This window comes from Mytilus galloprovincialis, chromosome 2 (assembly GCF_965363235.1).
Source record: "Mytilus galloprovincialis chromosome 2, xbMytGall1.hap1.1, whole genome shotgun sequence".
In the NCBI taxonomy this organism is placed as follows: domain Eukaryota; kingdom Metazoa; phylum Mollusca; class Bivalvia; order Mytilida; family Mytilidae; genus Mytilus; species Mytilus galloprovincialis.
In genome coordinates, this window is record NC_134839.1 from 81,378,533 (window position 1) to 81,394,067 (window position 15,535).

The following is a 15,535-nucleotide window of genomic DNA, read 5'->3' on the forward strand; positions in this document are numbered from 1 at the left end:
TATCTGACATATTCACTAAAAGCCTTAAGCAAATAATACCCATACACCATTGTAATATACTTCGAATGGATGAATCCCTTTAATAAAAACAAAAAACAAACATCCATTATTTTGCGCGTATGTTAATTTTGATAAAAGAGAGAGAGAGATCAGATACACATACTTTTAACGTTTAAAACATTGGTTAAAGGTTGAACAAGTGAATGAAACCCACGAACAAACTTCTTTTTAACCCTTCCAAAAACATTTGTGTCTCCACACATTGAAATAAAATCCTCAGGATGTTTTTTTTTATGTGAAATAATGTAAATAACTCATACTCTATTGGCTGTACCTATAGAAGTACTTGTGTTCGTAAACTATTGACTGTGCCTATATATACATATGTGCCTTATCGTACTCATTAATTAAATTGGTAATATGACCTGTTAACCTTCTTTCCCAATGATTATTTGTTTTGGTCTAAGTTTATCAGACATATATATATGGTAAGTGCAATGCTCCTTTTGTCAGTTATTGTTTTACATGATATTATATACTAGTAACTGGCATGTATAACATGACAATGTTCATACCGAAAACATGAGATGTCTGGTGGATGCATATACAATCATAAATCGACCAAAAAAAATGAAAGAAATATTTTGTAAATTTTATGCATTCGAAACGCTTTTCTGGATTATCCATCATCCGAAACACTCAAAGCCAATTCGTGATTTTTCCAGAGTGTTAAGTTTTTTTTTTTTCTAATTAAGATATCCCATAAAATTTACACACTGTGGCCATGCAAAGTATCTAATCAACATCAACCAAATAAGGAATATGTTTAAAATACCACATACACGGGGGGGTAACTTCCTATTATTGGGTATACGGGGATGTGCCAAAAATATGGGTCATAATTTTCCAAGATTTTATATAAAAATGACCCTCTTTTTTAATGACATCCTATATTAAAATGCATTTACGTTTGATAATTGTATATTGATTTAGGGTATGATCTATATATATAAATATGCTATTGATATGTGCACCAAACGATGTCAATTTATATATAAAAACTTAAGGGTAGCTGGTATATTTATGAATTATGAGTGATGATGAGTTAGTGCTTATATAAGCATGGTCATATTTTAAATATTGTATATAAGTATAGGTCATTCTTTCTTAAATATTTATATAACTATAGGTACTGAATTTCAGTGAATGTTATATTAAAATGGGTACGTTTTTTGAGGCAAAAATGGCACACCCCTACCTAAAAAATATCGAAGTTACCCCCCCGTGACCACATAAACAAATCACGGTCTCTTAAAGATGACTAACCTGAATGTCGTTTGTTGCTGTGTTACATATTTGTTTTTCGTTCATCTTTTTAAACATAAATTAGGCGTAAGTTTTCTCGTTTGAATTGTTTTACATTTTTTCATTTCGGTGCATTTAATAGCTGACTATGCAGTATTGACTTTGTTCATTGTTGAAGGCCGTATGGTGACCTACAGTTGTTGATTTCTGTGTCATGTCGTCTCTTGTGGAGAGCTGTTTCATTGGCAATCACACCACATCGTCTTTTATTTTATGTTCAGAGCTCTTGGACAATTTTTGAATCCAGATGCAAAAGAAGGAAAGCACTTTGTATACCAACTAGTTAAATAACTATATAATCACTGATGACGTTGCGAAGGCCATTTCTTAAAAACCTTGAACTGTTACAAACGTCAATGTATGTTATATTTTGTATTAAGTAACCAATATCAAAAACAAGACCAAAGTCCTATTCTAGTTCGTGAAGTAAGAATGTTCAGAGAAACATGTTTAAAGAAATGTGCGTTTCGTACTACAGACTTCTAGTAAACACATGTATACTACACTCAATGCTGTCCTAGTAAGATCAATCTTTCATATACATGTTTGTTTCATTTTTTTATATTGTAGAACAATGATCAAAGTTTGCGCAGTGCTATTAACTATCATAACACTGGTTCTTAGTAGGCCAGACTTCCGAGATAAAATACCAAGTGGGTATCGTGTTCCTAATCCGTGTAGGATACCTGCAACATGGAACCCAGTGGGCCATTATAATCCAGAACATTTCACGTCAATTAAAAATCCATTTGGTCTTGTAAGTATTGAAAATGAATCATTATAACCGAATTAATTATCACGAAGATATGATTTTTTAGTTATACCAGAAGACTACAATAATTCTGAATTTCAGTTCTTAGATATAAAAGTATTTAGGATCTCATCATTGAATAACAATGTACATATTACATGGACTTCCAATCTTATTTTGAACGAATCTAATTGATTATCAATCATATAAATACTTTTTTACAAATTCGAATTTAAAGGGTTTTTTCCATTCTGAGGTCATTATTTGCATTTATTTCAAAATGTATATGGGATAACAAATCATCAGAACACACTTGTCTCTTATTGGCCATCACATTTTGATTTCAAACTCATTCACGTACGTCCATATATAAAACTCTGTTCATAATTTTATACTATCAGAAACATAATTTAACGAATACAAAATAATTTTATAATAATATGATTACTTTGTGAACCAACGCTGATTCTTTCATTATTCTAAGGAAGCTGTGTTATTTCATTACATATTTTTACTCAGAATTTAAACAACATATTTCGAATAGTCAAAGAATACGACCTAAAACGCACCCTGATTGCATTGTATTTACAGAAACAGATTGAAATGTTTTATCATGTTGTTACAATAGGATTTCAGGGATAATGATTTCAAGTGGAATGCTACACTATGTAAGAAAGATTCCGACAGAGATGGAATGACGAACGGAGACGAGCTGGGAGACCCAGACTGTAAATGGCGCCCAGGTCAACAAACATACAATCCAGTAGGACATCCTGGTAAATAGTCAAACATGTATATATAGATATAGGAAGATGTGGTATGAGTGCCAATGAGACAAGTTACAACTCTCCATCCAACATCTTTAAAAGCTAGAGCAAGTTCACGGTAAAGATTCTTTCTGCAATCATAAACTTTAACTTATGTTTAGAAAAAAATCATATCTTTTAAACTCTGAGCTATGCAACTTTGTCCGATGAACATATTTCTTAACAAGTATCACGGAATCACAGAATTTTGAAATTTTCGTCTACCTTAACTACCTCAATATGTATTTTTCTGTGTCTAAAAAAATAAAAGCATTGTTAGTACAAGATACAACATTCAACATGGAACATATTTCTTTTTGCGTTATTTACATTATTTAATACAGAGACATCGATAAAATGTTACATACAATTTTAATTTTTATATTGCAATGCCTATGTTAAGTGAACCAAGATATTGAGACACTGCAACCAAAGTCAAATTGATGCTTTCATTACAGAACACAGCGTACACATAAAGTTGAAAATGATCATAGGAACCAGTTCGAGTGGATTCTTGTTAATGTCGATGACCCTTAAACTTAAATAAAATTTATCACAAATGACGATTATTTTCTAATATGCCGACAACTCATTAAGAAAATTTGGAATTTGCAGTACCAATTCCAATATTAATAATACATGTACTTTAATTTGAATAATCTTGTTTTACAATTTGAAGTAATGCTGTTTTACTAATGTGACGTATTTTTTCCAATTCATCTTTTAAAATAGGTATTTGTGAACCAATTGGAGATCCGTCTTGTCTGTATCAACGTTTCAAGTGTGACTGTATGGAAAATTGTGATGGTTTATATGGAGATATAACTTATCCAGGTAGCATTGGAAAATAAAACAATAAAATACAGTTCTCTTAGATTGGTATTATGGGTCTTGTCTTTCAGTTACCGTTGATTTGTGCCTAATATTGATATCTTCTTTTTTTATATTGTTTTGTTACATCACTGTCCAGTTTAAGGGAGGGTTGGGCGCTCACAGATATATTTAACCCCAATGCATTCATTATTATCTTGTCCCAAGCATGTAATTCTGTGTTGCCGTTGTTTGCCGTCAGCGATATTTGTATTAATTTTTATTGTTTTGGCATAAGTTGGTTTCCTCATTTCAAATCTTATACATTTTGTCTTCCCGTGACCATATACAATAGCTTACAGTACGGTATGGTTTTTGCTCAATGTTGAAGGTCGTTGGGTGGCCGACTTATAGTTGTTTACAACCTCTTCCTTTTTGGTATCTGTTATCATACTACATCTTCTAATTTATGTATGTTTTATAAAGTTCAGTTCTAAAATCGGATGCATATTATTTATCAATAGTCGTGTTCATTACCAATCCCAGCAAAACATATTAATACCTTTGTCAATAAGTGACTTATATATTGCTTCCGGTATAGACTTTTTTTTAAAACAAATATATTGCGTAAATTATACATTTATTTTGTAGTTATTTTCATCGTCACCTGATTTGACCTTTCTTATGTAAAATAATTACTGTTAGAAAGGTGTATGTCTGTTATAAGCTGAGGTTATAAGATTATAATGATGTGTGGTAATCAAGTAGAAGTATTCGATGTCCAGTGATGTAAAAATGATTAAGCTGCACCTGGTGTTTCGGATATCATTTAGGTCATTTTTGACCAAGGCCGTAAATCCTCATCAGGTACCCTAGCCTTGTATTATTATAAATACTATTTAATTACAATTTGATTAGTTCTTGCTCTGGTAACATATCAAATGTAGTGTTATTTTTAGATGCATAACAGTAAATGAATACGTCCACAAGACACAGTTTTTTCTGACATAATATTCTTTTGGTAGTATACTTGCTCTCCAAAACAAACAAATATCACAAGGAAAATATCCTCATTTACAGCATAAATATATATATATTAATTTTACAGGCATTTTCTAAATTTATGCATTTTCTAAAATGCCTGCATGATTTAGGCATTTTACAAATTGACTATTTTTTTCTGGCATTTTATAAAATGCCTGAAAAAATTGTGAGGCATTTTACAACATGCCTAAAAGACTAAAACTGTATTGAATGTACTCAAAATTTAACGACTGAAAATATCAAATATATAATTTTATTCTATCATTAAATATAGCATGCAATTTAAACAGTTACAGTTTTATAATTGTAATTGAATCATTTACATTAACACTGAAGATGAAAACTATTTGTTGCTACATGTAATGTAATGGATGACAGCGACTGTTACACATTTGTCTCGAATTTTTGCAAAGACAACGTTTAGTGTTACATTTAGCCTTACCACTAGCACTACAGCCACATTTTTGTAACCCTGACCATCACACAAAGTTACTTTACTGACAGCTTTTCTAAAAGATATTTCATTGTCATAATTTACATATTGAATAGAAAGTTACTGTCAGACAATTCAAACTGATTCCTGGTGTAAAGTCCAAGTAGTCTTCCATCTTTAATTCCCAAATGATAACCATGCTCTTCCTTTCCAGTAACAACAACCATAAGGTTACACGGGTCTCCTTTCCTTCGATCCACATGGGGGAATTGCAACTAATACAATCGCTCCAACATCCACCTCTGTACTTCTTGTTGACCTCTTTTAACATTTTATCTCTTCTACTATGTCCGGTGTTCAAATGTGCTCTCATTACAATGCTGTATATTTCCTCTGCATATGCATAATAAAGGATAGGATCTGTCAATGACTGTCGCTTTTTTATCAATTTTTCTACATCTCCACAGTGTAACACATTAAATCTGCAATTTTAAAGTATATACATTTGTTAATTTGTAACTTTTCAATGGTGGCCTTATACAATTTAATAGCTTAAAATAATCTAGAAGAAGAAAAAGGAAGAAAAACAAAAAGCCGCAATGTTATGTCAATGAATTGGTGCACGCTAAATTTCCACTGGCAAATATTTCATGCATATTCAATAGGCCTATGAGGCAAAAAATGGTAACAGAAGTCGTCAACTCAATCTTCATATATGATTATGTCTTTTTTTTACTTGGCCAATTGTTAAAATATTCCTTGAGTGCATCATATTTTTATTTCTAATATTTTGCAAGATGAGCAATTCAGGCGCCTAGGAGCCTACATATTTTCTTCCTAACGCTTGTTATGAAAACTTTTAAATAAGTTATAACTCAACAGAAGAAATGCACCTACCTTTGCATATGATAATAATCCGAAGAATGTCCTTTTATTCCAATCTTAATTTTTGTTCAAAATAGTTTCATATTTTTCTCTGTTTCATATAACACTTTTCTGATTAGAATCAGCATTTTCAATTAATTGGTTTGTACATCTTTGTTCTGGTGTGATGACAACATGCCCTTCTGCCATAATGAAAAGAAGATCATTAATGGAATACAGAGTTGTCAACGTATATTAGTTCCGCCTAACAGAAGTTCCACTGGAAACTTTGCTATAAACAATGTCATAATATCTGCTCATGTTGGGACAAATATTCTATACCATTTATTCCGTTAGGAACATATACTTTACATGTATATATATTCCAGTGGAAATAATATTCTAGAACTTTTTTGTTGTTGTTGCTCTATGGAGTTTCTAATTATAGACATTAAAACTAGTAAAACATAAAAACTTAACCTGCAGGCTACATTTTTAAAGAATAATCTTAAATCTATTTTACTCAACCCTTTTTTGTAGCTTTACAATATATTTTCATCATCTATTTCATGTATTTAATAATTACACAATTTGCCGGAAACAGACCAGGCAATTTGTGAAATTTTCATTAAAAATTTCAGGCATTTTACAAAATTATTAGGCTTTTTTAGGTATTTTATAAAATGCCTGTCAACTTTATAGGCATTTTAGAAAATGCCTAAAAATTCAGTCATTTTACAAAATGCCTAAATTTAGAAAATGCCTGTAACATATATAAATAAACGAGAAGTAAAAGAAATATATCCCATTGTGCACTTTATTTGAAGCATATGGGCCTGACATGGAAAATACATATTACTACAATCGTCAATCGTTTGTTAATCGTCAATCGTTTGTTAATCGTCATCTTTGTTCAAATCAAAAATATCTCTGATAAAAAAAAGGTACATGTCACTGTTAGGGTTGAATTACGTGGAAGTCAATGCATGGAGGTGTATCAGTGAACCAACCTTACAACTCTTAAAAACCCAATATCTTAGTCAATACATGGAGATGTATCAGTGAACCAACCTTACAACTCACAAAAACCCAATATCTTAGTCAATACATGGAGATGTATCAGTGAACCAACCTTACAACTCACAAAAACCCAATATATTAGTCAATACATGGAGATGTATCAGTGAACCAACCTTACAACTCAGTGAACCAACCTTACAACTCACAAAAACCGAATATCTTCAAATAATGTATCCTATATTATAAACCACGCAAATGAACGTAATTTTCCATTGCTGAAATAATAAAAAGTAGTACATAAAGAGTAATCAGGATGTCAAACTAATGTTTAAAGTAAAGACGAACTGTGCGCCTCTCCTTGTCGACCTCTTCTAAGTTTCATATGAGTCCGAGTTTCTTCAGACACTTGTCAAAAACAAGAAGATAAAAAAAGCCAGATCATTTCATTTTACACTCAGGTATACTAATGATGTTCTTTCCCTTTAACAATCCAAAATTATCTGATTGGGTTCCATTAACATATCCTCCAGAATAAGAAATTAAAGAAACAACAGACACGGCTTCCTCTGCCTCATCTTTAGACTTGAACATCGCATTTGACATAAGCGGTCATCTTGGTACCGAAATCGATGACTAACGAGCCGACTTTAATTTTGAAATTTTCAATTTCCCCTACCTGAGTAGCAATAAACCAACTTCTCCTACGTATTGGGTATACACCTCCTAACTCATTCGATATTCAAGACCTTGCAGTTTGTACTTAGACTTTATAAAACGTCATCAGTGTCTCAGAAAAGAGTTGATGAAGCAGGGTCATGTCAAATAATGTCTCGTCCTTTTTCTTAAAAGTTAATTGAAAGACACCCAGACCTTGATGGTAAATATTCCGTATCAACTCCAAAAAATAATACACGCTGGTCTTAGAGTATAGATTCTAGGTTCTGAAGTTGTTTATCATCTTATTATAGTGTTCTTTTATTTTTTTGTCGCTGTAAATTATTACTTCTACTGTTTATTCTTTTTTTAACAACAACCCACCAACTTTTTATTACATTTTCCTGTAACAAGTCAGAAATATGATAGTTGTTATCAAATATTTCGTATCGATGTATGTTTTTGTTGTTTTTTTTTTGTTACACTTAAGTGTTTCTGTTTTTCCTTTGTTTTCTTCTTAAAGTTGATGTGTTTTCCTCGGTTTTAGTTTGTAACCCAGATTTCTTTTCTCTCAATCGATTTATGACTTTTGAACATGCAGCGGTATACTACTGTTGCCTTTATTTTGGTAATATCCATTTGACGTGGCTCGTTATATCCCGTCATTGTGTTATTGTGCTATGATAATGTTTGTTTTTTTTTGTATTGCGTTTTTGCTACTCTGATTTGTCTATATGCCTTTTTGTTTTTCTTTGTTGACATATTTGTTTTGTTTTTCATATTTTTACACAATTGTGACTGATGTGCCCTTACTTTTGACATTTTTACCTTTTATGTCTGTTTGTTATGTTCACACATTGTTGTAAATATAATGGAATGGTATGCTACTGTCATGCATTTGTACAAGTGAGAGGTTTACAAAACGAGATTATATTCACCATTTTCCACATCAAAAATAGGAATATGACAGTTGTTATTCATTCGTTTGATTGTTTGAGCTTTTAATTTTACCATTTGAATAGGGAATTTCCGTTTTGAATTTTCCTCGGAGTTCGGTATTTTTGTGATTTTAGTTTTTGATACCGATAAAACATATCAGTCTTAAATTTTGTGTATGTGTAAAGGTATTATATAGAATAACGAAAGATGCTCTACAGACTCATAATTTGTGATTACTGTTAGAAAGCTGTCTGTTACAAGTGAAATGTTTAACTAGCTTTCAATCCATGTTTATATCATTGTATCCGTAACGATTTGTCCTAAAAAATAAACTTGTCCATTAATGACAGCATACATTATGTAACTAAGTAGAACTATATCACTGGATCATTTCAATGCCATATATATATATATATATATATATATATATATATATATATATATATATATATATATATATATATATATATATATATATATATATATATATATATATATATATATATATATATATATATATATATATATATATAGGTAGGACAAGTTATCCATGCTTATCTCATAGATTTGACATAATCGAGATCAAACAGGTTTGGCATTTAGAAGGTAAAGGTTATTAAGGTCAAGTTTATTTTTCAGGACAAACCATTACTGAGACAATGATAAAAACATGGTTTCTTCTTAGAAAAAACGATATTTTTATATTTTAGTACATACAAACTGTTTTTGTGGAATTTTCTTAATATTACTTTTCATTTCACTTTCGACAATTTCTGACGTGCGTAGTTTGGATATTAATACGACCTACTGCGTGTGATCATGTTATTTTGCTCGGGGGAAGGGGCTGTATGGCTTTAAAGTGTTATGTTAAAAGATCCATTTGCCTGGCGTTCTTGGTTTTCAATTTTCAATCCAGGCGACTGAACAGGTTCGTTAATGTTATTTCATCAAGTCTCGATCGATCATTATAAAATTCAATTGAGAATTGCAGTATTTATGAGAAGTATTTAGTCAGAACTTTGGACGAAGGAACCATTTTTACTCAATTGATGATGATGGAAGTTATTTAACGATATTGACTGGCTATAACCTTTATCCCTTTTCTGATGAAAGATATAAGAAATTTCTCAAATTATGAACAATTTTTTCACTGTTTTAAACATTTTAAAAAAGGTAGGATGAGAAATGTTATTCTTTACGAGAAAAAAATATTTGCCGGGCAAGATGCTAAAAGAGGGGCGAAAAAGACCAGAACCAGAGGGACATTCAAACTCATATATCGAAAAAAAACTGACAACGAAATTGCAAAATCAGAAAAAAGCAGACAAATAAAAGTACACAAGACACATCATACAAGTCTAAGCCCTAAGCAACACAAACCCCACCAAAAATTGGGGTGATCTCATGTGCTCTGGAAGGATAAGCAGCGGCTGCAGGTCATACTCCACATGTGGCACCCGGTAAACAGTCTGATTCGGTAGGTCACATTCGTGAAAAGGGAACGGGATTGTAGTTTGGCGTAAGGAAAGAGGGACGAAAGATACCAGAGGGACAGTCAAACTCATAAATCGACAATAAACTGACAACTCCATGGCTAAAAATAAAAGGACAAACAGACAAACAATAGTACACATAACACAACATATAAAACTAAAGAATAAACAACAGGAACCCCATCCAAAACTAGGGGTGATCTCAGGTGCTCCGGAAGGGTCAGTAGATCCTGGTCCCCATGTGACATCCGTCGTGTTGCTTATGAGATAACAAATCCGGTAACTAGTCTTATTCGTAGGTCACATTTATGAAAGGGAAGGGGACTGTAGTTACGACGTAAGGAACATATCCGAAATCATTTGTGAAACGGTTATTCCATAACGGTCAACCAACTCGTGATGGCGTCCGTAAAATTTACGAAGAGATGATTTTAACCTCACCATTTGGAACTCTTGATTTAATAGCTTCCTTGTGAGCAACAACCGTCCATCAAGAAAATCATGATAGGAAATGCAAGCACGGGAATATCGTATCAATTTGGGAGATATATACACCGTATGCAGGTGCTGCTGGAATGTTGCTACTTAGAAATGGAAAGTTCACAATTGGAAAGCTGAAATCATCTCTTTTGTCGTAAAATTTTGTTTTCAATCGACCCTCATTGTCAATTTCTAGATGTAAGTCAAAATATGAAGCCAACTTAACTGTATCTGTTGTATCCTTTATCTCTAGTTCAATGGGATAGATGCATTCGACATAGTCACCAAATTATGAATTATATAGTGAAAGAACATCATCTATATAGCGGAAAGTAGAGTTAAAGGAGATTGCTAACTTCTTATCTTTCTTCCTAAGAAGTTCCTGTATGAAGTCAGCCTCATAATAATAAAGAAACAAGTCGGCAAGAAGAGGGACACAATTCGTTCCCATTGGAATGCCGATAGTCTGTTGAAAAACACGTCAACCGAACGGAACAAATATGTTGTCAATCAAGAAATCAAGCATCTTGATAATGTCAGTTTCAGAGAATTTTTTGTTTGAATCAGAGTGATCCTTTACAAAGTAGAATGTATCCCTTCCTAAGACAAGATACTTGTATCTTCGTTGGCCATTCTTTTTTATGAAACAAAGCAATACAACTCTTTCAATTTGTCTTTTAGTTTGGAATGTGTGTGGAATACTTGTATAAAGTGTAGAAAAGTCAAATGTTTTAATACTATTACAAGATAAAAGAGAGTTAGATTGTATGTACTCTAAAAGATCTTTGGAATTTTTAAGTATCCACATCTGATTCACGCCACCTCTAGAATAGGCAGTTTCACAATAACTTGGAAGCCCGTCTTTGATTGATGATAAAATAGATGTTAATAGTTTAGAAAGAGGTTTTGTGGAGCACTTGGAAGATACACATATCCTCAGTGATTGATATAATCTTGCATCCAGTTCATGTTAAGTAATGGGCATAGAAAACTGTAGAGGAAAGAACCGAATACAAGAAAATATCTATACGTTTCAGAAAACAAAATGTGGACTTCTATGCATAATGGTATGCATAAGAGCTCATTGGATATAGTGTGCATTTTTTTTATATAACTAGTCTGGAGCTCAGAAAATGAAGCATTATAATGAACATTATTGTCATCTGAGATATATAATCTTATTTTTACAATTGTAATGAAATAACAAGCACAAAAATACGAATCCACTTGCCCTTATTGACCTTTCCCTTGAAAATCTATAGCGCGAAGGTTTGTTTTGAATACATAATCCCATGGTAATTCTTATGTTTTTCTAATGTTGTCTCGTGCTCATCAACCCAAATGCATATATGTAATACCAATATTAAAATATAAATATAAAAACATTTCCACATTTTGGTACTTGTGGGTGGGAGAGGAGGGAACTTATCAAGAACCTCATCAACCCAAACAGTAAATATGTATTGACTAACCAAACATAGCCCTTAAACCAACCACCACTTGGATATTGAAAGAATGAGGATGTATCACATATACTTCCGCAAAAGATATCAACCAATGAGGTTGTACACATATCCTCAGTGATTGATATAATCTTGCATCCAGTTCATGATAAGTTATGGGCATAGAAAACTCTATAGTCCATACAGCATATTTGCAGGCCAATCTCAAATTACACCACTAGCAAGGCTTTCCCTTAAGGAAAAGTATTCCCAATACTCAAAACAAAAATATCTTCAACACTTTTATTAAATATTATTCCTTAATTACTTCACAACGATACTAAACATTTCAAGATACATGTACACAGTTCTTTATAAATAGTTTCATTTTCAATAAATTCTCATGAATTTGACCACATACACACTTTTTAAAGTTAAAAGTAGCGTTAAGCAGGGTTTCCGCTGGCGGTCGTTTCGCAATTTGCGAAAAAATAATAATTGTGGCGATTAAAATTCGTCATTGGCGAAAGAATTTGGCGAAAGAAATATATAACGCTTTATTTTCAGCCATCTTGTTTATTTACTTTTTTCCGGTTTCTCGGACTTTATCCGATCAGACATTACTCTGTGTTCGTGGTCTAGTGGTTAAGACCGAAGGCTACAGTGCTGAAGGTCCCGAGTTCGATTCTCACTCGGGGCGCTAAAAATATCAGTACATCAGAAGGGTAATTTTCACCCTCTCACACACATCTCTGGTACCCAGACCGGAGTTTAAACTAGAATGGGTACTTTGGGGGCCTCGGTTGGTCAAAGTTGTCCCCTACTTTGACCTGGAGATCAATCTTCTGATATCTCTCTGGTTTTTCTGTTTCCACCGAGTGGCCCGATGGTTCTCTCCGAGTACTTCGGCTTCCTCCACCATAATAACAGACTTTCCGGTGTCCTACACGCTCCCTTGGGCGGTGTTGGGTGGGGATTGTTCTGGTGGTGGGACAATATTGTAAAGGACACATCTCCATTAATCCGTAGGGAGTGTACATGGATCCGCTGTACCCTTGCAGTCAATCAAGGGGTGCGTCTTAATTGGCGGAATCTCAGTACATACATTACTCCGAATTCACCTTGAACTCGTTTAGATTTTGACAGAAAATCAATAATCAGCTGATTGAATAGGTATCGACATCAAAGGACTAATTAATAAAGGTGTTGATTGTATTGTATTATATGACAAAATGATATGGATAATTGGCGTCCGTTACATGTCACAAAAGGGATTTATTAAGCACTTTGCGACGCACGTGTTTGAAGAAAAATTTTGACGCTGCCTATCGATCCTTCTTCTCTCCTTTTTTTAATAATAGCCCAGAAAAGAAAACTGTTGTTATGACGAAAAATGTTGAAAAGCAAGAAAGATCTGTGATTTAAAACTTTATCATTTAACTTTGATATGGATAATTGATTTGAGTGGGTACTTTAAAGTCGTTTCATTGACACACGTGTTTCAAGCATTATCATAGTTTTACTTATTTACGATGGTCTAGGCTAGAAAAGAAAGCTGTCGTTATGAAGAAATCTATTCGAAAGGTTGGCATGAGAGTAACCATTCAATGTAATGACTACACCTTACACGAGTGATCATTATCAAGTGATAAAATGTTTTGTTTTGTTGTAAAAACCGGCTTCTTATTAAGGGGGGGGGGGGCTAAAAACAAAAATTTAAAAGAAAAATATATTTTTGTTACTTGGCGAAAAAAATAATAAAGTGGCGAAAAATATATTGTTTTGGCGAAAGAAGTGGCGATATAAATAATTGACCCAGGGGAAACCCTGGCGTTAAGGCAATGAACTCATATCAAAATAAACATTGTCATTATTTGAATAACATCTTCAGCATGCGGAAAGCTTGTTGTAAGCAAAGGGACTTCACCTCCAAGTGTAAACTATGCTGGCTTGTCTCTTTCTTTATTGTTGAATCAAACACACTCTTTACTTTCTAATCCGGAACATTGACAACTGTATTTCCAATTGATTCTTCACAACTTTGCTGAAAATATATTAACCAATAACAACTTGTTTATTTGTACTTATGACAGCATTAGTCACACTTTGAAAAGTAAAAATCCCTTTGCCTACAATCCACGTGGAAAACCACAAGGGAATCAGTGTCCCTCGAACTGCAGACAAAGACATTTAAATTAAAAATTTAACCATACATAAAATGTAAGTATACGATTGTACTAAGTATACAAAATCATTCAATAAATAAAACAAAACAAAAATATTGCAACCAATATTTAATCTCCCAAGACAAACAGATTTTTTTGACATATTTCAACACATCAATGAAATTATATACACATCCAATAGTAAACATCATAAAATTATGGACACATTATTAGAATTACTTTTAAATAGGTTCATTTGAACATAGAGCTGCTTCCATCACAGATTTATCTTTAGTACCGTGCCGTATTGGCATCTTCTGTCTTTCTCAATACAGACAAACAAAATTAAGTGTTATATCCATATTTTATCATTCATTTGTTTTTTATATAATTATTTTCCTATTTTCTGAAATCAAAACATTACTTAAATTGCAATTTGTTCTCACCAGATTCTGATCAGAAAAAAATCCTTTCCTTTTAGGTTGTTCGAACTCATTGACATGAATCATCATGCAATGTCATATTGCTTCTCCTTCGTTCATCAGCTTGTCAAAGTTGTAGGTAACACCATCTGAAAACAAAAACATTCTATTCAGTTATATGTACAAATCAAACAGACCGCTGAACGCGGACCTTGATGAAGACACCTTATAATTCAATACACATCACTCCAGTAAACAACATTAATATCAAGTGACATGTCACACTAAATTATTCCACTTTCTCAATATTTCTATTCTTTTCTAACAAAGTCTTTAAAGAGCATTTTCTATCAGTATGTACGATGTAATAATCAATGAAAAGTCCGCAACACTCAAATGTTACAATAGAAACTATTTACCCTATAAACAATTTATTATTCTCCTTTCAAATACAGGTCTCCAAAATGGCCAGAGCCCCCACTTCCACATAAAATATTATATAGCGATAGCACTTTGACCTGCGTTTAACCGGCGCACGTCATAACAAATATCTGACCACCTGGGTTGATAATAACTACCCCAAGTCTAAATCCCAAAACATTTTGCCACCAAGGTCAAACATTACCATAGTTCTATCAAGAAGCCACCAAGGCGAATATAAATGACCACCAAGGTCTTAAAGCCTCCAATCCTAGTTTTTTTTTAATTTAATGTTGCCACCAAGGCAAATGTAAAGAATTATAAAAATGACTACCTAGGTCTATTGCCACCAAGGCATATATAAATGACCACCTAGGTCTATTGCCACCAAGGCATATATAAATGACCACCAAGGTTTTAAAGCCAC

General features: G+C 32.8%; 1 protein-coding gene across 1 annotated transcript; it reads left to right on the forward strand.

Annotated features, from left to right (window-relative positions):
* The first annotated feature begins 449 nt into the window (after positions 1–449).
* Positions 450–3,798, forward strand: LOC143062429 (temptin-like). Its single transcript, XM_076234126.1, has 4 exons — positions 450–488; positions 1,936–2,122; positions 2,745–2,892; positions 3,655–3,798. The coding sequence occupies exons 2-4, from the start codon at positions 1,940–1,942 to the stop codon at positions 3,771–3,773; spliced, it is 450 nt and encodes a 149-aa protein (XP_076090241.1). The 5' UTR covers positions 450–488; positions 1,936–1,939; the 3' UTR covers positions 3,774–3,798.
* The last annotated feature ends 11,737 nt before the right edge of the window (positions 3,799–15,535 follow it).

Bases quoted from the DNA above. Each gene is read 5' to 3' on its own strand.
- LOC143062429 (XM_076234126.1), top strand. From the start codon at position 1,940: ATGATCAAAGTTTGCGCAGTGCTATTAACTATCATAACACTGGTTCTT. The intron at 2,123-2,744 runs GTAAGTATTGAA...TTGTTACAATAG, and splicing joins TTAAAAATCCATTTGGTCTT to GATTTCAGGGATAATGATTT. The intron at 2,893-3,654 runs GTAAATAGTCAA...CTTTTAAAATAG, and splicing joins CAATCCAGTAGGACATCCTG to GTATTTGTGAACCAATTGGA.